At 47.4% G+C, this 20,734-nt stretch overlaps 9 protein-coding genes across 9 annotated transcripts; 5 read left to right on the top strand and 4 right to left on the bottom strand.

The window, feature by feature from the left end:
- Positions 1–68: 68 nt before the first annotated feature.
- On the top strand, positions 69–2,337 carry BGW36DRAFT_380184 (putative beta-ketoacyl synthase). The gene is made up of 8 exons (XM_046216300.1): positions 69–613; positions 702–868; positions 931–1,038; positions 1,087–1,158; positions 1,214–1,300; positions 1,358–1,624; positions 1,678–2,046; positions 2,111–2,337. Exons 1-8 carry the CDS (start codon positions 562–564, stop codon positions 2,270–2,272), a joined length of 1,284 nt encoding a protein of 427 aa, XP_046071016.1. The 5' UTR covers positions 69–561; the 3' UTR covers positions 2,273–2,337.
- An 83-nt stretch (positions 2,338–2,420) lies between these two features.
- On the top strand, positions 2,421–4,358 carry BGW36DRAFT_320928 (SCA7, zinc-binding domain-containing protein). Its single transcript, XM_046212639.1, has 4 exons — positions 2,421–2,604; positions 2,670–2,816; positions 2,906–3,547; positions 3,607–4,358. Exons 1-4 carry the CDS (start codon positions 2,577–2,579, stop codon positions 4,014–4,016), a joined length of 1,227 nt encoding a protein of 408 aa, XP_046071015.1. The 5' UTR covers positions 2,421–2,576; the 3' UTR covers positions 4,017–4,358.
- Positions 4,359–4,484: 126 nt separating this feature from the next.
- Positions 4,485–6,234, top strand: BGW36DRAFT_380178 (mRNA capping enzyme, guanylyltransferase subunit). The gene has a single exon (XM_046216299.1). It carries the CDS (start codon positions 4,730–4,732, stop codon positions 5,966–5,968), a length of 1,239 nt encoding a protein of 412 aa, XP_046071014.1. The 5' UTR covers positions 4,485–4,729; the 3' UTR covers positions 5,969–6,234.
- A 156-nt stretch (positions 6,235–6,390) lies between these two features.
- On the bottom strand, positions 6,391–9,130 carry BGW36DRAFT_428099 (putative DNA ligase Cdc9; the record flags this gene model as incomplete). The annotated part of the gene is made up of 3 exons (XM_046220503.1): positions 6,391–6,936; positions 6,994–8,995; positions 9,063–9,130. The coding sequence occupies 3 exons, from the start codon at positions 9,128–9,130 to the stop codon at positions 6,391–6,393; spliced, it is 2,616 nt and encodes an 871-aa protein (XP_046071013.1).
- A 594-nt stretch (positions 9,131–9,724) lies between these two features.
- On the top strand, positions 9,725–13,344 carry BGW36DRAFT_417365 (armadillo-type protein). Its single transcript, XM_046219379.1, has 2 exons — positions 9,725–9,851; positions 9,907–13,344. The coding sequence occupies exons 1-2, from the start codon at positions 9,819–9,821 to the stop codon at positions 13,303–13,305; spliced, it is 3,432 nt and encodes a 1,143-aa protein (XP_046071012.1). The 5' UTR covers positions 9,725–9,818; the 3' UTR covers positions 13,306–13,344.
- A 90-nt stretch (positions 13,345–13,434) lies between these two features.
- Positions 13,435–14,921, bottom strand: BGW36DRAFT_180971 (putative eukaryotic translation initiation factor 5). Its single transcript, XM_046209722.1, has one exon. It carries the CDS (start codon positions 14,832–14,834, stop codon positions 13,563–13,565), a length of 1,272 nt encoding a protein of 423 aa, XP_046071011.1. The 5' UTR covers positions 14,835–14,921; the 3' UTR covers positions 13,435–13,562.
- A 1,304-nt stretch (positions 14,922–16,225) lies between these two features.
- BGW36DRAFT_397709 (putative thiamine-phosphate pyrophosphorylase) lies at positions 16,226–18,101 on the top strand (the record flags this gene model as incomplete). Its single annotated transcript, XM_046218326.1, has 7 exons — positions 16,226–16,325; positions 16,378–16,554; positions 16,603–16,738; positions 16,792–17,205; positions 17,255–17,634; positions 17,688–17,788; positions 17,841–18,101. 7 exons carry the CDS (start codon positions 16,226–16,228, stop codon positions 18,099–18,101), a joined length of 1,569 nt encoding a protein of 522 aa, XP_046071010.1.
- Positions 18,102–18,211: 110 nt separating this feature from the next.
- Positions 18,212–19,005, bottom strand: BGW36DRAFT_428095 (putative isochorismatase family hydrolase; the record flags this gene model as incomplete). Its single annotated transcript, XM_046220502.1, has 4 exons — positions 18,212–18,740; positions 18,796–18,849; positions 18,908–18,923; positions 18,972–19,005. 4 exons carry the CDS (start codon positions 19,003–19,005, stop codon positions 18,212–18,214), a joined length of 633 nt encoding a protein of 210 aa, XP_046071009.1.
- Positions 19,006–19,877: 872 nt separating this feature from the next.
- On the bottom strand, positions 19,878–20,216 carry BGW36DRAFT_359928 (lysophospholipase catalytic domain-containing protein; the record flags this gene model as incomplete). Its single annotated transcript, XM_046214125.1, has 1 exon — positions 19,878–20,216. The coding sequence occupies one exon, from the start codon at positions 20,214–20,216 to the stop codon at positions 19,878–19,880; it is 339 nt and encodes a 112-aa protein (XP_046071008.1).
- Positions 20,217–20,734: the final 518 nt, after the last annotated feature.

The following is a 20,734-nucleotide window of genomic DNA, read 5'->3' as shown; positions in this document are numbered from 1 at the left end:
ATCACATTACGATTAATTATATTTGATTACAATCTTGCAATTGACTGACTCGTCCATAACCCATTCCTCTTCATCGGAACTGCCGTGCGGGGAACCCCTCACGCTGTTGTACCAACCAGCTGTTAGGTCGCACCCGGCAGAACGAGCGTATCAAAGGCGGGCGGAGTGGCCGCATCGTGCAGACTTTCCCTTCTCGACCAGCTCCAAGCCCATCCCCAAATCAAAAACCAGAAATCCTTCTGCGTCTGAGTCGCCACCACCAGCCCGACCAATCGTCGCATATCCTTGACTTATCGACCTTTCCCCCTCTTTGGTCGAGGGATTTGTTATAGTCCACAAGCTTATCGTAACTGATAATAATATCGGTGGATTTGTACAGCTTCGATATTGCCGAAGTCTTGCCTAAAGAAGAAGGAACTGGCGGTTTAATTCGGCTAGCTAGATACAGTAGCTTATGTATGCGGACTCTTGCGTACTACGTTGTTGTGTTCGAAGCATATTATTATTCGAATTCGCCGAGGTTATTATTGTTTCTAGCTAGACTACTAGACGCATGATGCCATGCGGAGGGTGGTTGTTACTGGATTGGGCGCAGTGACGCCTCTTGGTGTAGGTGAGTATACAATTATAATATTGATGAATTATTTTATTTTGATATACGGATATATTGATTCGTCCTTGTATACTTATCATATGCCTAGGTATCCGCCATACTTGGTCTCGTTTACTAGACGGCCACTGCGGAATCGTCAATGTTGCAGACCGTCACCCACGATTTGCCGAAATTCCATCGCAGATCGCTGCAGTTGTCCCATCTGGCGTTCGCAAAGATGGAGGGTGGAAGCCGTCGGAATGGCTAAGTCGGGATGTTTGTCTTGACTCAACTTCGCTGATGAAAGATGAGTTATGAAATCTAATATAAATGTATAGGACGAGCGTAAAATGGCTAAATTCACCCAATTCGCCTTGGCTGCCACCCAGGAAGCCCTCGATGATGCTGGCTGGAGACCGCTATCCCATGAACAGCGGGAGGCAACGGTATGTCATTACCAATCCTACTTCAAAGAAACAAGCTGATGAGAGAAGGGTGTCTGTTTGGGCTCCGGGATTGGGAACTTTGAAGAAATCTACGATACTGTTGTGGCGTATGAACACAATGTGAGATGATAAACGATATGTTCTGTTTGTATTCGAAACTAAATTCCATATAAAGGGATACAAGAAAATCTCGCCTTTGTTTGTCCCCAAACTGCTCATAAATCTTGGCGCAGGACATATTTCCATGAAATTCGGTTTCACGGTGTGTAAACTGTTTTCTGTTTTCTGATTTATTGTACAGCGTGGTTGACTGTTTCAGGGCCCTAATCATGCCGCAACGACAGCGTGTACCACGGGTGCCCACTCCGTAGGAGACGCTGCTCGTTTTATTGCTTTTGGCGATGCAGATGTCATGGTAGCCGGCGGCGCTGAGTCTTGTATCCATCCTCTAGCACTAGGAGGCTTTGCGCGCGCGAGAAGCCTTTCTACTGGCTACAACGACAATCCCACAAAATCATCAAGACCATTTGATGCCGATCGCCAAGGTTTCGTTGTGGGAGAAGGAGCTGCAGTCATGATTCTTGAGGTATGTTGCATATGCCTCCCTTTCTATTGCAGATATATCTAACTACAGCTAAGGAACTCGAACACGCCAAGACACGCGGTGCTCGTATATATGCTGAAGTAAAAGGCTACGGCACATCTGGAGATGCATATCACTTAACAGCGCCCAAAGAGAACGGTGAAGGGGCTCTAGCTGCCATGAGAAAGGCGCTGAAGAACGCCAAAATGCCGCCTTCGGCAGTCGATTATATCAATGCGCACGCGACTTCAACGGTAGTAGGGGATGCTGCTGAGAATGCAGCTATAAAGACATTACTACTCGGTCCTGAGGGGAAGTCAGATGCTGGGGAAATCAATGTGAGCAGTACTAAAGGTGCGATTGGCCACTTGTTGGGTGGTGCAGGGGCCATTGAGGCTATCTTTGCGGTTTTGGCTATTCACGAGGTATGAACAAGCATCATTTCGTACATTTTTTCTGAGGCGGAATTGACATGAGATTGATTACTAGAATATCATGCCCCCCACTATCAACCTCGACAATAAGGCGCCCGAATTCAACTGCAACTATGCCGCCAACGCGGCGCAAGAGCGAAATATAGCCGTCGCCTTGACAAACAGTTTCGGATTTGGCGGGACGAACAGCACGATCTGTTTTGCAAGATACCAATAGACTGTAATTTTATCGTGTATAATCTATGTATATTAGTGAAGTGAGAAATAAAATAAAAGAACGTCATGTATTTTCCATTTGATATGTACCAGTATTCAGCACGTGACCCCACCTCTAAACCAGCCCAAGGCGGCGATCAGATGAGGCGCCAAGGCATCACGCAACTCCGCCCCCAGAATCAGGATCAGGCGCCTCATCGACACCACCAACCTCACTTTATCGGCACCGTCGAGTTCATACTAAGAACTATTACTGCGGTAGTGCCGAAGTATTCCTTGTGTATATCGATCGCCTTCGTGCGATCATGACGACGAACGGAGCTGCAGGACGAGGTACGTTTCACATCTGGACTTGGGCATAACTACAGAATAATTGACCCGTTGACATCTTCCACCAGCTTCGTCCGTCGCGTCCAATTCCAGCAACCTGGTTGACGCGTCTGGCTACAAGTTCTCTGAAAAGGACACCAAACCAGGCAAGATCAAGCTGAAGAAGCAGGCCTCTGGAAAGGCCGCCAAGCCCGGCAACAAGTCCGAGCCGCAAGGTATTCGCCCCTCTGATACTACGTATTCGGACAATACAGACTTGCGCTTCGTGCAGAACGTATGGTTGACGAGTTTATAATTTATGCAGGTAACGATGCCGATGCTCCCGGATCGCCCGATGGCACCCCCGTCTTACCAGAAATGGATGCGAAGACAATGACAGCCTTCCCATCCGGCAAACCGCGAGAGGATGAGCTAGAAACCGTGATTTGCAAGCATTGCAAACGGCCGCAGTTAAAACAGACTGCGGCGGAACACATCCGTGGTTGTCTCAAGGCCAAGCAGGAGAAAGCGAGGAAGAAGAAAGAGGCTCGCGACGCAAAAAATCAAGCCAAGGTTGCAGACAAGGACGTGGATGATAAGGATGACGATAAAGACGATGATGGTGTTAGCGGGCAGAAGAGCGCGAAGAAGAGTGCCGTCAAGGGTATGGCGGACGACGGGCCGAAGAAGGGCAAGAAACGGAAGGCGGACGCCGAAGATGAGAAGGATAAGGAGCCGAAAAAGAAGAAGAAGAAGGAAGAACCCAAGCCGAAAGTTCCCAAGCCAAAAGGTCCCGTCGATGTTGAGAAGCAGTGTGGTGTGCCGCTGCCGAATGGTGCTCAGTGTGCAAGATCGCTTACTTGCAAGAGTCATTCTATGGGCGCAAAGCGTGCTGTACCTGGACGTTCACTCCCGTACGATATGCTCCTGCAAGCTTATCAGAAAAAGAACCAGGCTCGTCAGCAAAGTCAGTGTTCCACTTACCGTCCTTTATATATACGTGTGTAAATGCTAACAGGTCTACAGAAGCTGCAATCGATGCCAATGCTCCTTTGCAGGATGAGCTCGAAAACAACGGTCCTGTTGACTCTGACGAGGAGCGGGATTCTGTCATGGCTGCAATTGCGCGTTCACATCCAACGCCACTTGTGACCCATACTCTGGTGCCGATGCGTAAAAAGTACCATTATGTACGCATGAAAGAGATGCTCTCCAATGTTCTTGGGGGTGTTGGAGGTGGTAGTCTCTTTTCCACCAACCAAACTAATGGTGATTCTAGAGGGTTTTTCCAAATGGAAAGTCCTACTGTGACGACAGCAACAGTATTGCCAGATACTTCGGACGATCCATCGAAGAAATCAACCAATGCGCAAGCAGCGGCAAATCGTTCTTCGAATACAGCTCCCACGAAGACAGCTGTTGCAGCTACCTCATAGGGAAAGCACCGTTTTTTTGTTTTGGTCTGGCTATTGTTGTTATTTATGGTATGACTGGTTTTTTATGATGGGAGTTACGGATGGTTGGGAGTGACTTGGAAATATTATTAAGTGATACCCCTGTGACAGATTATACATGCGCCGCTATACACTACTTGAGGAGATTGTTTCCACGGGCTGGGGGTTATATATAGCTTTGTCATTTTTGATGGATGTACATATTTCATTGGATATCTACACCAGTTGACCTTTTGCAGCCACATCCCCACACTCCTTCCAGATGTCGTTGTAATAGGTGATTATTTACTCACAATATTCTCTAAATTCTACCTCATAAGCGTGCAATTTGCTGGCATCCCTAATGCATGTAACGTTGAATGAAGCTTCATAGATGACATAGTACGCGCACGTGCCACTTTCTGCCTGAGGCAACATAGAATTGTGGAAGCCGCTTCTCTTGTTTCGCCATATCATGCCACCGTGATCTCTCATTATATCTACTCAAAACAAGTATTTGCATGAAATTATAATATCATCTGACAATTTTAGCTTTATTTCAACCTCATTCTCTGCTACAGCCTACTTCCGCCGGCGGACAACGGAAAGCTACTACCCCTTCTCTAAACCAGCCGAATCGGACCGACTTCGAAGAACACGAACCGAACAATAACCAGGGAAGGGGAGAGAGAGAAGATCACAAAATATCCTCGAAAATGGGTCACAGCGTCCCCGACCTCGATGCGATTGGCATCAAGGCCGATCCGGATCTCACAGAACAGTTTCGGCGCGAAGTCGCAGATCTACTGAAACGCAACAACCCCAACTTCCCCGGCGCACAACCGGTCTCGTTTGCGGCAAAACACCTCCTAGAATTACAAAAGGAAGACTATTTCGTCTGCGAAAAGACAGATGGAATCCGTTGCTTGATGTACTTTGCGCATGGAGACCCCCAAACTAACCCGGAAATTCACTATTTGATTGATCGCAAGAACGATTATCGGTTTGTGCCCGGACTGCATTTTCCACTGCCGGATGATGAGACCTTTCAGTCTTTTCATGTGGAAACGCTTGTGGATGGGGAGCTGGTTAATGATACATATGAGGATGGGTCCACGCAGTTGAAATATTTGGTGTTCGATTGTATGGTGCTCGATGGGGTGAGCATGATGCACCGAACACTCGACAAACGACTGGCTTATTTTAAAGAAAAAGTCCTCAAGCCTTACAATGCGCTATACAAACGCTTCCCTGAGGAGAAGCAGCACCGCCCATTCGCCGTTGAAGACAAGTCCATACAGTTCAGCTACGGCATCGAGATGATGTTTCGCGAAATCATCCCTAAAGTCAAGAAAATCCACGGCAACGACGGCCTGATTTTCACCTGTCGAAGCACGCCCTACAAAATCGGCACAGATGAGCATATCCTGAAATGGAAACCGCCTGCTGAGAACACCATTGATTTTCGAATGCGCCTTGAATTCCCGCTTCTAGAACCAGATACAGATGACGAGGCAGACGGAATCGTCGAACCATATTATGATTATGATGCAATGCCTACTTTCCACCTTTTTGTTCTGTACAATAGCGGCGACTACCGCCTCTTCGGCGAAATGTTCGTTCTGCAGTCTGAATGGGAGTCTCTGAAAGCACTACAAGTGCCGCTAGACGATACGATAGTCGAATGTTACCAAGACAACAAGGGTCGCTGGCGCTATATGCGTTTTCGAGATGATAAGAAGGATGCGAATCATATTACGACGGTGGAAAAGGTCCTAGAATCGATTCAAGACGGAGTCACTGAGGAAGACCTTATTCGGGCCGCGCCTGCTATCAAAACGGCGTGGAAGAAACGTCAAGCACTTGAGCAAAGTAGTGCTAATGAAAGAAGACACAATCAACCTCCTCCAGGGGTACCAAATGGGAACGGCGTGAAGAGGAAGTTTGAAGAATAACGATCTCCTTTCTTTCATTATTTGGCTCCTTGGCTAAAATGTATTATGTGCGACTGGATGGTGTTTTGGGATTCAAAGAGTGCGACGGCGCTGGCATAAAAGGGGTTATTGCTTGTTTTTTGATTTTATTTCTGCCACAATCAATACAAATAAAGTTCGGTAAATACCAAAGTGCTGGTTACATGCCAACGGGATTTACTTTGTGTGACTTAATGTACTCGTGTACGTTGACTACTACAATTTCTACATAATTCAATAAAAATTAATGCTTTGAATAACCTTAACAAAAGTACACACTGGGACCGCTGGTATATCCAAACATACATGATAACATGACTATGCCCTGAGAAAAACGCCGGTTCAAATAGTAATCCCATATTTACTAAAGCCTTTATAAACATCAAGCAGACCGAGGGAAACACTTAATACTCAAAATCATCATCGACGCCCTTTTTACCGGCATTCTCCTTCACAATAGCTTCTTGTTTGCGATACATTTCAGCCACAGCACGGGTCGTTGTGGCTTCTTCGGGCTTTTTGTCGTCGCGGGCTTTGATATAGCGAGGGAATCGCAAGGATATCCCCTTCCCACCACCAGTCGTACCTACTACTTCATCGGCAGCAGCTTTGTATCGGGGACTGAGGGTCAGATCGGCGGCTTTGACTTCCCATACAAGACGTGGTTCGAACCAAACGTCTGGTTGGTCCTTGGGAACGCTTGAATGGTCGTAGAACGGTTTGGGGCGGTCGATGGCCAGCGGAGAAAGTTCTTTATGAAGTTCTTCCAACACGGCTTCAGAGAAACCGGTACCAATATTACAGACCGTTTCAAAGGTCTGCTTCGTGGTATTGTAAGCCGCGAGAAGGAAAGCGCCATATACCGATGTACGTTTTCCACGCCCAAAATAGGCACCTAGAACAACGAGATCGAGAGAGTCCCCAAGACCAGCGAGGTAGTCCTTTTTCACCTGAACGACATTGTTAGACCGGAAAAACAAAATTAAACTATGCATTGAACCATGTACCTTGAGCCAATTTCGACTTCGCTTACTGGGTTCGTAGCCGCTTTCCTCAGTATCTAGCATTTTCACCATCAAACCCTCACATGATGCTTTGACACTTTCCTCCAGTAGGTGTTGGATTTCCTCCAGGTCGTTGGTGTTTCCATGTTGAGCGAAAGCAAACTCTCCTTCAATGGGGTTGAAAGAATCATGTAGGAGCTGACGCCGTTCTCGAAGGCTTTTCTTGACCGTTGGATCGCCATTTAGGAAAAGGAGGTCAAAGGCAAAGACACAAACTTTGACTTTAACATCTTCAGCTTTGACATCCTTTCTTTTACGAGTCATTAACTGCTGAAACGGAAGCACCTTCTTGGTTTCCAAATCCCAGGCCACGGTTTCGCAGTCAAGGACGAAGCTTGAAACTCCAGGTTTGATCCATCTATCCAGCTTGGCGAGAATATCCGGATACTTTTTGGACAGGTCTTCGGAATTCCGAGAGAAAATCGAACTCAGGCCCTTTGCATCTTTCTGCAATGTTGTCGTAGCATTAGGATATTGGTGTATCGAATCAGGGGCAACGTAATGGATTTGAGCACGTTCGCCATCATACTTGTACTCGCAGGTAAAGTCCTTGCCTTCAAAGCGATCAAGTACCTCAGTTATAGACTTAGTTGGCTTAGCCAACATCGGCTTTAGAGGAACACCAGGTTGCAATTTGCAAACATTGGCAAGGTTGAAGATCCCATGCTCTAGCATAGCAGGAATAATAACTTCGTAAGCCGGTAGTTCACTATAAGTCTGTTTGAGCACAGCTTCACCGTCTGCTAATCGGTCGGCGCTTGGAGCCTTATCACCGTTGAGAGCAGCTTCGTAAGCAACTACTGCATGTGCAAGAGCAACCAGTACTGTCTTCTCAGCTAGCCCTAACCTCAGTTTTCCTTCCAGGAATCTGATAAGGAATTTCGCTTCGCTGGGTCCTCCTTTATCTTTGGTGATGTCAACTCCCTTGCTACCCTTGCCAGCAGTTGCCGCATCGGCAGCAGACAGAAGTTTCTTGATACCAGAAATCTTTTTATCTTGGGATCCATGGCCTTGGACTTTTGCTATTGACAGGAGACCTTCGTGTACTCCTCTCACAGTCAATGGTTTTGGTTTAAACATTGTAGGTTGGTTCGACCTGCTCTTAGCAGCGACCAAGCCTAGGTCGCCAATTTCATGTTGATCGGCTTTGATAACCGCCAAACTTCGCCCGGTAGTTTCTCCAATAGCCTTCATGATCAAAGATTCTCCAATTCCGAGCTCAATACCAGCATAATCAGCGGCCAGTTTGTTGATCATCAATTGGACTGTTGGTAAGAGATCTCCTGGTGTAAGCCGAAGAACTTGGTTTAGAAAAAGAGACGCATGTGCTGAGATAACAAGACGTTTTGTGGTCATCTCGATGAGGGAGAACGTTGTACATAAAGCAGCATATGGAACAGGTTCTCCAGCCTTCCAATCGGGATAAGGATCAATACCGGTGCTTCCAAGTGTAGCTTGAACCTTTTCGATCTCTTTCTTCTTGACCTCCGGCTTCTCGTCCTCATCATCACTCGCTGATAACTCCTCGGCAGGTTCGGACTTGTCTTCTTCGGTTGGTGTCACTTCACCGGAAGCTTTCTTTACAACTTCGGGGGAAGAGACAATTTCTTCCGCTTTCTCCTTCTTTGGCTTTTTGTTTTTAGCATCTTTTGCGGCTTTCCTTCGTCGTTTGGTAGCAGGTTGCACATCTGAATCTGAGTTTGCATCGGCTTCCACACTCTGTTCCCTCTTTACTCCCTTGGCGGGCAGGACTGAGACGTCATCTTTGAACTTGGCATCTCCATTTGCAGTACGGTCGACATCAACTTCATTCTCTTCTAATGCAGTCTCAGTCTTCTCCGATGTGGATACATCCTTTTGTTTATTGCCGTCGGAGAAGGATAATGTTGTTTGACGCTTGGGCGCATCCTTGGATCCTTGGGTGGCTCCAGAACCGAAGAACTTCCTATTAATATCACCATATATCAGTTTGAGGTGTAAATAGGTTTGCTTGTAACGTCATTGCAGCGCACCCAATTGTGGTTTGCGAATCTCTAACGCACCCCAACGTAGACTGCTTAGCAGCTTTTTTCTCTGGCATTGCGGTTATAGATCGTCTCGAGAACCACCACGAACCGATGACAATATATCGAGACTGGGGTCGGAATGATGAGGCGATTGCCTTGGTCGTGTCTGAACGGTGCGGTCTATGAGCGATAATGCTGGAAAAGTTGACGAGAAGGCAGTATCTATCAGTGATGTGGGTAGAAATCCGGGGCCAATGCAACAAAGGAAGTCGCAACGATGACATAGAATATAAGCGAATACCAGATCAAACGCGAAACGGTCCCGGCCCTTCTTTCAAATGAAGAACGCCGCCTTTGATGCAGCGCTGGACTGAGGCAGAAATGCTGTCCGCGATGGGAGACGCGTGACGCGTTAATTGGTATTGGGTCACGTGAAGAGCCGTCTGAAATATGAAAGGGCATCAGATACTGGCAATATCACAATATAAAGAATATCGAGACTGTGCGATGGTTGTTTAAAAGCTTCGAAAAATGAATACTCTGTAATTAATACAATTATCCACCGTATTTGATAGTGTTTCTTGAAGGAAACGAAGGCGGTCGGCGATACCAACACCCTGCGCTTTCACCGCCTTTATATACAGGCAGAAAATGTTCCGGTCATTTTTACTGCATCGTTCGCAAACACAGCTTGTCCCGGTGTTTCCATCAAGATGGAAAACATTTGAAGCCTTTCTGCATATATGAGAACACAGTATATACATGGAGACTCAGAGACAGGAGACTTTTTCTAAGGCATGTCCATCCCTCAACGTAGATATCTTCATTGAGAATTAGCTGATTGTTCAAGCTCCGCCCCGCATGCGTTGCACTCAGCTCAACAGCTCTCGAGTTTCGCACTCATCATGGCAATCCGGCTGAGGTTCAGAGAACCCTAAATGATTTATACTCTGTCCTTGAGCCTCTGGGGGCTAAAGAAGCTCTTGACGCCAAGCTCGCTGAATATGTCTTCTTCCCCCTCTCCCAAGTCTTCAACGAAACCCAAACTCTTCCTCAGCGCTGTTTAGAGGCCGCAGTAAAGTGTGTTACGGTTCTCGTTGCGAAAGGATGGCGACATTCCTTAGCCCCACAAATGGGCAAGCAACTGCTTATCCTCTTGACTATGCTTGTTGGAGGAACGCCTGCCCAAAACCGGGAGCAGGCGGGCTCAAAAGCCGAGTCGGAAGAGCTTTCATCAGCATGCTTCGACTGCATGAATGCTGTTTTTCGAGTGCTTGACGGCCCAGTTGCTGAACAGCTTATATTTAATGAAATCGGAACTGCTACTATCCTCGATCAGACCATTTATCTTCTCTTGGAAGGTATTACGGATGGACCTTCTAACACAGTGCAAATAGCAGCTATGTCGGCCTTGCATTCTCTTTGCGCTCGAGTAACAGATAGAGTGGTGCTGGCAAGCGTTATGCCTCGTGTGGTATCAACTCTCACCAAGATTTTGAAGCCGACCACAAAGTCTAGGAGGGGCTTCAGGCTCTTAGAGGCATCATTGCGATTGCTAACAGAACTATTACGCACGGTGCTCAATGATAAGGCAGTGTATACAAGACAACCAAAACCAGAAAAGTCCCAATCAAGTGATAGAATAGTCCTCGATGAGTCATGGCTCAAAGCAACGACCGGTCAAATCAAGCTTGCACTCGCAAATGTGATTCAGATAAGGCGCCATGAACGGGACGAAGTGCAAAAAGCACTACTTGAACTCTGTCTGACAGTAATCGAACAATGCTCAAAGTCTTTAAAAGATTCCTCTCCGTTGCTTATTGAGACGGTTGTGATCCTCTCAGATGTCGACGCCAATCATGTCCAAAACGACGCATATTCTGCTCTTCTGCGAATCTGTACCGAGAAAGCCGAAGTCGTGGCAATTCTCAAGGATCTCCTTCAGACCTGGACCATGTCTTTTCAGCGAACAATGCAGGGCAATGATGAAACTGCCAAGAATAGAGCTATCAAACAGATATCTACTGCCTTTCAGGTCCTTTCACATGTCCAAGCAAGCTCTAGGATACTAGAAAACAATCTTGCATCTGGACTTTGCGATAGTGTTGAAACAATGGTCCAGTCTGCAAAGTCAGTGCCACAGCCTGTGAATTTTACAGTTGGTGGAAACATGGAACTTGCTGTCGTAGAACGACAAAGCGCTTTGCAGTCTTTTCCTCCAGTTCTTCTCGACCATCGCAGTCAGCAGCAGACATTGACAAACTTGACATCTATGATTGCAAAAATTAATGGGACACAGTCTAGTGAAACGATAACAAGGCTGACTATGAATCGCATCCACCAAGCTTCGGGGGACACCATTATTGCACCTTTCTGGCTAGCTTTGCAATTCCTCAAGCCTGAAAAGAGAGAAAGTTTTGAAGATTTTCTCTCATTTGACAATTCCACATCACTTTTGTCCCGTGTCACTATGGTTGAAGAATTATACTCAATCGCGTTGTCGGTTTTAAACGAACCACCCACGACTGATTTGAGAGACTGGCGTGTTTCTGCACTAGCATTGGAAGCAGTTGCCTTGCAAGCGCAGGAGCTAGGGGTTGAATTCCGATCAGAACTTATAGAAGCTCTATACCCTGTTTTACAATTCCTTGCATCGAGCAATTCCAACCTACAAAACCACGCCATGACATGTCTGAACATAATCACCAAATCTTGCAGCTATTCTGATACACGCACAATGCTAATCGAAAATGTGGACTACCTTATCAATTCCGTGGGATTGAAACTCAACACATTCGACATCTCCCCGTATCCGCCACAGGTACTGCTGATGATGGTGAAGCTGACTGGGGCTGGTCTCATTCCGTATCTCGATGACCTTGTCGATTCAATATTCGGTATAGTAGATATGTACCACGGCTACCCTAAGCTTGTGGAACTGCTCTACTCGACTCTTGCTGCGATTGTCGAAGAGGGTATTAAAGAACCTAGTCTATTGGCGATTACTCAAGCCGGAGAGGAGCATACGGTCAATCATCGGAAGAAGGGTTACGAGCCTATATCTGTGTCTCAACTAGTTCAAGCCCTCGCGCACAGAAAAGAACGGCGTAAACGCATCCATGATATGGACATTCAAACCGACCAAGAACACTCATCACACCCTAGCCGCCCTTGGACACGGGAACTTGATGGCCCTCCGCTTCCTGAAGAAGATGAAAGCGCCATTGAAGAATACATCAACCCGGAAGACGAATCGCATGAGCCTCTACCCCCTCCAAAGGAGCCCGACGACGCCGAGAAACCCCTTAGCAAACCACACACCCTTCTCCTCCACATCATCAAATCTATCCCCCCGCACCTTTCCTCACCATCCCCATTCCTGCGTCGCTCACTCCTGGTCCTCCTCACTCAAGCACTACCCGTCTTATCTAAGAATGAAACATCCTTCTTACCTCTAATCAACGAGATCTGGCCATCTGTGAGCGCACGAATCGCATCTACATCATCCACAGTACTAGATCTCACAACCCCTCCAACTTCAACCGATATAATCTCACGAACAGACTTGAAACGACAGGATGAAGAGGACATCAAAGAGGAAACCTTCGTCACCAGCGCAGCCTGTTCCGCCGTGGCCAGTTTCTGCGAGCACGCTGGCGACTTCATGGCATCACGCGTGGAAGCCGAATATCCACGATGGCGTCGGCTGTATCTCAGCGTATGGTCCAAAGTACGCGGCGATGCAGAGAAAACTCATCAAAGACGGCGTCAAGCGCCAAAAAAGTCACCACCTACCACCACCACTACTACCACGCAGCTCATCCTAGCAAACCCTGATCTCACTCTCTCCACCTCTACATCCCGTTCCTTCACACCGCACCATACGCTTTGGCGCGCGCTACTCGGGCTGTTCATCAACGTGCTCGCACACGTGCGTCTGCCATTGTCGGTCGGCGATGAAATCTGTGAGTTTATTGGGTTGTGGATTGTAATGTATGCCGGACCGGGGTACTACGCTTACTACTACTCGTCGCAAAAGACGTCTTTGCCCAAGGAGGATGCGCAAGTTGTTGAAGACGCGATGCGGGCGATGGAGGCGTGGAATCGGGATCTGACCTGGTATATATTTCAACGGGAGTGTGCAATGCAGAAGGGAGATGTAAGGAGATTGCCGGAAGAACTGGAGAAGTTTAATTCTATTCGTGGGTTGGGGGAGGCGTGTAAGTTTGTTTCGTTGGGGTTTGCGTGATTGGTGTCTTACGAGTTACGTGTACATATTGCACATAAATGCAAAAGAGTGGAGGTTCATATTGCTAGCTATTGCATAAGCTTGTAAAGAGCGGAGTTAAGTAGTAGTCAAGTACCGAGAATAAAAACGACTCAAAGGATGATACATCCAAGTTGAAGGATAATCAAGGCAATTATCTCAACAGCACTCCGAAAAAACAGTAACGCATCAGAAAGGTTGATAAAAAAAAGTATTCACGGCAAAGGATCGATAGCCGTTCAATCCTCATCTTCATCGCTCTCCTCATCGCTATCAGCGGTCTCGAGCCAGGTAAGGAACTGCTCAGCCGCTTTACGGACCTTCTTGCTTGTAGAGAGATCGACGTACTTCTTGCTGGCCTTGCTGCCCCAGGCTTTGAGCACTTCCTCAGAAACAAGATCATTCTGGTAGTAGCCGAGTAGGACGGCAGGAACCTGAGGAATAAGCTCCGGGTTTTCCTTGCCGAGGAAACGTTCGGTGCCACCCAGGAAAGCCTTCTCATGTCTTTCAGAAGTAATCAATTTTTTGAGCATGGCGGCGCGAGCAGGAATCTGCTTGACAATTTTTTCATCGAAGATAGTTTGAGCAAGCACAGTCAAGGTCTTGTGCTTGGTTTCGATGCCAAATTCCTTTGCCTTCATGTAGATGTCGACATCACTGACCCCGGACACACCACCGTCAGTCTCCTTAGCAGTCTTGATGATCCAGCTTCCCAATTGGTCGTAGGCAGTGGCACCGCCCTCCTCGTCATCGTCATCTCCACCATCCAGGACCAAGGTTCGCTTGAGATCCTCGGGAAGATCCTTAGCACGAGCCTTGACAGCTTCTTCGGAGACGTCGACAGACCATTGAACTTCTTCATCCTCGACGCCGTTACCGTTGATTTCCTTGGCAGCGGTGGTGATGCTACGAGTGAATTCATCATCACTGCCGGCTGCAAGTTCGAAATCACCATTCTCATCACCGTTGTCAGAAATGTTACTGTCTCCCGGGCTGCCATTCTTTTCTCCATTTGTTTCGTCTTTCTCCTTCTTTTTCTCGCGACGAGCCTTCTTGTCCTTTTTGCCACCCTTAGCAGGTCCCTGTCTCAAAATGAAGGTGCTCAATTTGAGACGAGGGTCGACCTCACAACGCTGACCACAAGCCTTGCAGTCCAAAAGAATACGATTGTCTCTGAGGTTGACAACTGTCTCAGGGTTTTTACACTTCTTGCAAAGAACGAATTTGTCAATGAAACCGTCGAGGTAGTCTTGAAGTTTGGGAGCATCATGGGCACCATTAATGATCCAACGATCATCGGTTGGCTTGGCGTTGGCTTGGGCACCCAGTTCAAATCCGAAATACTTGATAACGTACTCTGGAGGACGGGCCAAAGCCTGCGCAACGTTGTTCAAGTTGACGATGACAGTCTTGATACCATTGCCCTTGCCCTCAATTTTGGACTGGAGCTTTTCCATCTTGTAACGGTAGAAGGGATCGGCGACATCCCGGCGAACGTTGACAGTAGACATAGTGACGGTATTTTGGTTGTGTTCTTTCAAGAAGCTAAAATAGGAGGAGGGTGCGAAACGCGGACGACAGGAAACTCAACGGTAGGCTTGCCGTAGAAAGTATACATGCGGCGAGAGGTGTCTCGTAAAGTCGAGAAGAATCTTGTAGAGATGGACGTCGAATGTTTCAACGATTACGACGGAGAGGCAGCCCAGTGGGGTTCAACCACAGGATCTTGAGTGTATACTACACGGTTTTCGCACGAAGCGAAAGTTATGCAGCTTAAGCGGCAAATGGTGATCGAAATCGTTGACGCGGGGCGAATACATGAACAGATTCTCAGGTACGATCTGCAAGTGTTCGCAAGCGAGAATGTTGTAATAAACCAAGGAGGACGGACTCTTTGGTGGAGGGGGGAATCGGCGGCTTGTAATTTGAAGCCAACGTCGATTCGAGCGCGTTGTGTTGGCTGGATGGAATTTGCCGAGGATGGATGGCAACGGATTGTGAGTGTTTTCAATTGTGTGGTTTGGGTTAAAATGCTGGTTGGAGGCAATAGAGTCGACTGTGTCCAGCGACGGGGGTCAGTGTGGATGGATGCAAGAAGAAAGAGGGAAGGAGGAAGGAGGAAGAGCGAGGGCGAAAGAAATTGTGACCGTCAGTCACTAATTCAGACTAGCAGGCTTAACCCAGGCAGCGAAGCCGGCCTAAAGCCGAGCGTCCGCCGTCCAGTCAGCGCCGTGGGTTACGTTGGTTACTCCGTGGAACGCGGCTAGCCGGGTTGGGCGGCAGCCTGTGCGAAAATCTCTGCAGGCACGGCGTAATTACGGTACCGTTACGAGCACGACATGCAATAATTACGCCCACTATAATCTATTGCATATATTCAAGAAAATATTAATGGGCCTCGCGAATCGGATCGCTCTGGGGGGAAGGCCAATGTATCGTAATTCGCAGTATATTATTAATATTTAATATTTAATCTTGTGATGAGTTTGCTTTGTACTACCACTAAATAGTAAATAAATTACAGTTGATTCACGTGATCAGGTGGCTCCATCGATCCAAAGAGGAAGGAGGTGCCTGTGCCCCTCCAGAACCTCAATATTCAGGCATCAAGCACACTGCTTATTGCTAGTACTGTATTTAATGATTGTCTGTAATCCAGGTAAGAGCATTCATCTTTCATTTGTCTCGACAGGTTCCTTTTCTCTTTTTGGCTGGTCATCGAAGCTGTGTGCATAGGGTTATGAGGGGCCATTGCGCCGTGGCTGCAACACGCTTGAAATCCAGGGTTACGCAGGCTGTTTGTATCTTTTGCTAAAACTACGTTGTTGCTTAATGACCTGTCTAGCAAACGCATCCATTGACCCACCCATTGGCCAGTTGATACCGCGACCATCAGACCATCATGGTCGTCAATCTCTCTCTCTACCTAGTAACAGACTCGACTCCCGCCATACTGGGGAGCCGAGATCTTTGCCACGTTGTCGAAGAAGCTCTGAAAGGAGGCATGTTCATTTTCACGGCACGTGCAATTGCATATGATTAACATTCCGTCAGGTGTCACGATCGTTCAATACAGAGACAAGACGAGTGATACTGGGGTTCTGATTGAAATAGCCAAAAAGCTCCACAATATTACAAGGAAATACAATGTCCCTCTGATTATCAACGACCGCGTTGATGTGGCTCTCGCATCTGGAGCAGAGGGTGTGCATCTGGGCCAAGATGACATGGGTATGCCTGCTTGTAAACCCGGAGACCTTATACTTACCACTACTATAGACATTCGCGCCGCCAAGGAGATCCTGGGCAATGATAAAATCATTGGTATCAGTGCCTCATGCGTTGAAGATGCCGTAAAGGCTGTGCAAGAAGGAGCTGACTACCTGGGCATTGGTACAGTGTTTGCAACCCCAACGTGAGCAAAACCCACGTCTTTACTGTGCATACACGTATGCTGAGGAGAATTAGAAAAACAAACACCAAATCAATTATTGGGACAGCCGGTGTTAAAACCATTCTTGACACCTTGAGCCGCCTCGATCGCCAGGTCGCCACAGTTGCTATCGGTGGTATAAACACGACTAATGTACACCGCGTGATCTATCAATCCGCCGCTCCAGCAAAAAGCCTAGACGGAGTAGCTATCGTCAGTGCAATCGTAGCTGCCGAAAACCCCAAGGCTGTGGCAGAAAAGCTCAATGGACTAATTGCCACTCCTCCTTCCTTTGCGATGAAACCTTTGGCTCCAAGGAATAATGAGGTGGAGGCTCTTCTTGCAGACGTCCCAAAAGTTGTGCAACAGGTGGTGACCGTGCATCCTCTTGTCCACAACATGATAAATTACGTTGTGGCAAACTTTGCTGCTAATGTTGCACTGGCTGCGTAGGTTGAGATACTTCATGCTTCCCTAATACTTACTGACTATTCATAGTGGTATCTCTCCAATCATGTCTCAGTATGGAGACGAAGCCAAAGATCTTTCTGTACACAATGGCGCCTTAGTTATAAACATGGGCACTCTAACTAGCTCAAGCATCTCCGAGTACCTCAAGGCAATCTCTGCATACAACAGTAACGGTAACCCTGTCGTGTTCGATCCTGTTGGCGCCGGTGCCACGCACATTCGTCGGGATGCTGTCAAGACTTTGTTGGCCGGTGGATATTTCAGCCTTATCAAAGGCAACGAGCGTGAAATCAAGGAAGTCTTTCAACGTTCTGGTGGCGAGAGTCAGCGTGGCGTTGACAGCGGGCCTAGCACTATAAGTGACAATGCAAAGGCAACTCTAGTTAGAGATCTAGCGCGTAGAGAGAGTATGTTTTGTTTTGTTTTTAAGTTTTTGGTCCGATGTAACTGACATTCCCAGGGAATCTCGTCCTTCTAACTGGGCCAGTCGACTATCTGAGTGACGGCAATCGAGTCATTACCATTGCCAACGGCCATGAACTCCTTGGCCGAGCAACTGGAGTAAGAGCTTGCCTTAACGATGCACAGTAACACCCACTGACAAGATTAACAGACTGGCTGTGCTGTGGGCACTATTACGGGCGCATACTTGGTTGCCTCTTCCTCCGATGACAAACTCCTTGCTGTTCTCGCTGGTCTCTTGATGTATGAAATCGCAGCCGAGAATGCAGCGGCTGACAAAGACCGTGTTCGTGGACCTGGGACATTCCTTCCGGTTTTCCTTGATGAGATCTATGCCATCTGGGAGAAATCCTCAAAGGGCGATCACTCTTGGTTCACCGGCCGTGCCAAGATTCAAAGCATTAATGTTTAAATGTAAGATAGTGTACATGGCGAGTCCTGTATATTGAATTCCTGTCGCACTTGGAAAAAGGCCCATATCAAGAAGTCCAGAAGTCCTCCAAGACAACCAACTACCCAACCTTACAAATTACAAAGCGCCTTCAAAGCCTCTCTAGTATCATCCTTGGTCTCTTTAACCAACGAATTCACCGCCTTAAACCCCTCATTCTTCGAATCCTGCAGAATTTCAAAAATAATACTCTCACTCGTCGTCACCGTAACCCCTATATCCCTTAACCTCGCCAACGCAACACCCCTCTCCTCGGCATTCACACTACTCACTCCATCCGCAAGCACATAAACCCTATGGCCCCTCTCCAACAAATCCAGCGCCGTCTGCGTGATGCAGATATGCGTTTCGATGCCAACGAGAATCGCATCAACTTTGCTCCCCGAGGTTGTATTGTTGTTGTTTTGTAAGGATGTCAGAACTTCAGGCGTGATCATGCTAAATAACGTTTTGTCTACATCTGCAATAACGTTGTTGCTAGAGAGATAGGGCTGCAACTCCGAGACGGTGTCGCCCAGTCGCGTCCGGTTTTGGGTCGTCACATAGACGGGGATTTTCAGTGGGCTACTGGCTTTGAGTAGTTTTTGGGATGTTGATACCCTTGACAAATCAGTAACCCAAAACAAGGGAAGAGGAAAGGAAGGGGGTTAGGTACACTTTGGAAAATTCATAGATATGATCACGGAATTTCTCTTGGATGTCGCATATGCTATGAAGGATTTGTTAGATTGGAATGAGTGATAAGGTATAGATGGGTCGGGGAGTACAATAATGCTGGGTTCCCTGGAGCAATTGATTAGCGTGGATCGGGGTTCACTTGGCTGTACGTACGTATTCGGGTGGCTCTAGCTGCTAGTGCTGCCATGATTGATTCAATTAATCAATTCTGGACAGCAGATGCAATGAGGTTCATATTATGTGGAAGTGTCAGTTGAAGATAGTCGTCGCTGTTGGAGAGATGGGGATGCGGGGTATCCGGCCGCCCGTGAGACAGCATGCGGGGATAACCGGAAGCAACTACACACCAATAGATATTAAAAATTACTAAAAATTCGTTGAATATAATAAATTAGTCAGTTTTCTTTTTTGAATTTTACATCGGCCCATATTTATTTTCAAACCTTCCTATTCCTGGAGGATATACTAATATAGGAATTCTAATAAATGATCATAATAATATTAATTACTGTTCATCATTTTAGGTATGGTAGCTGGGACGACAAGTCCCTGGCAGACTTGGGCTCCATTTTTTTGTGTGGGAAGGGGAAGAGGCTGTCCAAAACAAAGAAAGCCTCCGTTTCTCTCTTCATTATAGGCATCATATGCTATCATCAAGAGTCCCAAAGAGTCCCGAGGACTCCATCAGACATCATGGAAGAGTGCTCCCAAGGAAATGGTAGAGGGTAAGTCTGTGTTATGACCGGCATGTAGTGGAAATAAACGGTGTGTGGGGCACATGCCTAGGGGTGCCTAGCCATCTTGGGCAACTAAGGGGTCATCACAAAGACCATAGAAAAGATTGCTGCGAAATTCATCAACTGAAGTCGAATCAACAGCCGCGCCATCTCCTATAATCAAAGAAGTTTCTCCATGGCCCAGCAGAGCAGAAAAATATGACTTAAGAGCTTCTTATTCGTCAATTTTTCTGATTGGCTTCCCAATTCAGTAACTTTCAATTCAAAGAAAAGGGGTCTGTGGCTTCAAATGCAGAGGCGAAGGGATTGAAGGCTGTAGCGATTACAATGAATTCAACTCTTGCTGCTGAGGATAATCTATACGTGGAGCCGGTATGGGCGTAGTTGTATTCGGCAAAAGCACTGACGATTCATATGGCGCCGGAGTCGGATCATCAATCGTGCCATTCCAGCAGTAACGCTGGAAACACCGACTACAAGCCCCCGGGACCGGGGTGTCATTCCTATCAAACGAGCGGCTGAGAATCGCACAGCCGACACAGGTCGTCCAGTCGGAATCCACGGTACCGTTAGCCTGGGTGACGGCGTTATAGCCATTCGTAATCATGGCGTCGCGAGCGGAGTAGTAGAGGCTGGTCGAATATTGGGACACCTTGGACATGTACGTGATAGGGTGGTTAGACAAATGGACGGCCAATGGAGCTGGTGTGGTAAGGTTGGAGCTGTTGTAGCCTAGAAAGAGGGACCGGCGTTCAGACCCAGGTTTATGATGATGGAGACGTCTGGAATTGAGGGTAGGAGAGGTTTTCCAGGTCAAGAAGGGTGCGTTTATAGGGTTCGACGATGCCTGCGCCGTTAGGTCAAAGGTAATCGGTGGTCATGATGGAGTCGACGGCGAAAATCACGTCCACGTTGCGTTTTCGCTGGATCAGTGGGTTAAATGGGGTGTTGGCGCCACCTTTGCCGCCGTCTACAACAGTCAGTCGCGTCTCATGCGCAAAGGGCGATGAGTCCGGATTTTACTGGTAGAAGGGATTAGGGTTATAGGCTGCAGATCCAGCTAATGTCTTGTTGGTTGAGCTAAGAGCACTAGTAATTTCTTGGCTAGCGAATTGAAGCAATTCCCTTGACTGCGTCTCATAGACCGGGATGCTAGCTAGTTGAACATTGATCATGTCA

Source organism: Talaromyces proteolyticus (assembly GCF_021365285.1).
Source record: "Talaromyces proteolyticus strain PMI_201 chromosome Unknown BGW36scaffold_7, whole genome shotgun sequence".
Classification (NCBI taxonomy): Eukaryota; Fungi; Ascomycota; class Eurotiomycetes; order Eurotiales; family Trichocomaceae; genus Talaromyces; species Talaromyces proteolyticus.
Note: the sequence above shows the minus strand (reverse complement) of the source record. Positions and strands in the feature narration are given on the sequence as shown.

Excerpts from the sequence above, each read along its gene's own strand:
- BGW36DRAFT_380184 (XM_046216300.1), top strand. The coding sequence starts at position 562 with ATGCGGAGGGTGGTTGTTACTGGATTGGGCGCAGTGACGCCTCTTGGT. Across the intron at positions 614-701 it reads AGTGACGCCTCTTGGTGTAG|GTATCCGCCATACTTGGTCT; the intron begins GTGAGTATACAA and ends TCATATGCCTAG. Across the intron at positions 1,039-1,086 it reads ATGAACAGCGGGAGGCAACG|GGTGTCTGTTTGGGCTCCGG; the intron begins GTATGTCATTAC and ends TGATGAGAGAAG.
- BGW36DRAFT_320928 (XM_046212639.1), top strand. The coding sequence starts at position 2,577 with ATGACGACGAACGGAGCTGCAGGACGAG. Across the intron at positions 2,605-2,669 it reads GAACGGAGCTGCAGGACGAG|CTTCGTCCGTCGCGTCCAAT; the intron begins GTACGTTTCACA and ends ATCTTCCACCAG. Across the intron at positions 3,548-3,606 it reads GAACCAGGCTCGTCAGCAAA|AAGCTGCAATCGATGCCAAT; the intron begins GTCAGTGTTCCA and ends ACAGGTCTACAG.
- BGW36DRAFT_380178 (XM_046216299.1), top strand. The coding sequence starts at position 4,730 with ATGGGTCACAGCGTCCCCGACCTCGATGCGATTGGCATCAAGGCCGAT.
- BGW36DRAFT_417365 (XM_046219379.1), top strand. The coding sequence starts at position 9,819 with ATGGAGACTCAGAGACAGGAGACTTTTTCTAAG. Across the intron at positions 9,852-9,906 it reads GACAGGAGACTTTTTCTAAG|CTCCGCCCCGCATGCGTTGC; the intron begins GCATGTCCATCC and ends TGATTGTTCAAG.
- BGW36DRAFT_180971 (XM_046209722.1), bottom strand. The coding sequence starts at position 14,834 with ATGTCTACTGTCAACGTTCGCCGGGATGTCGCCGATCCCTTCTACCGT.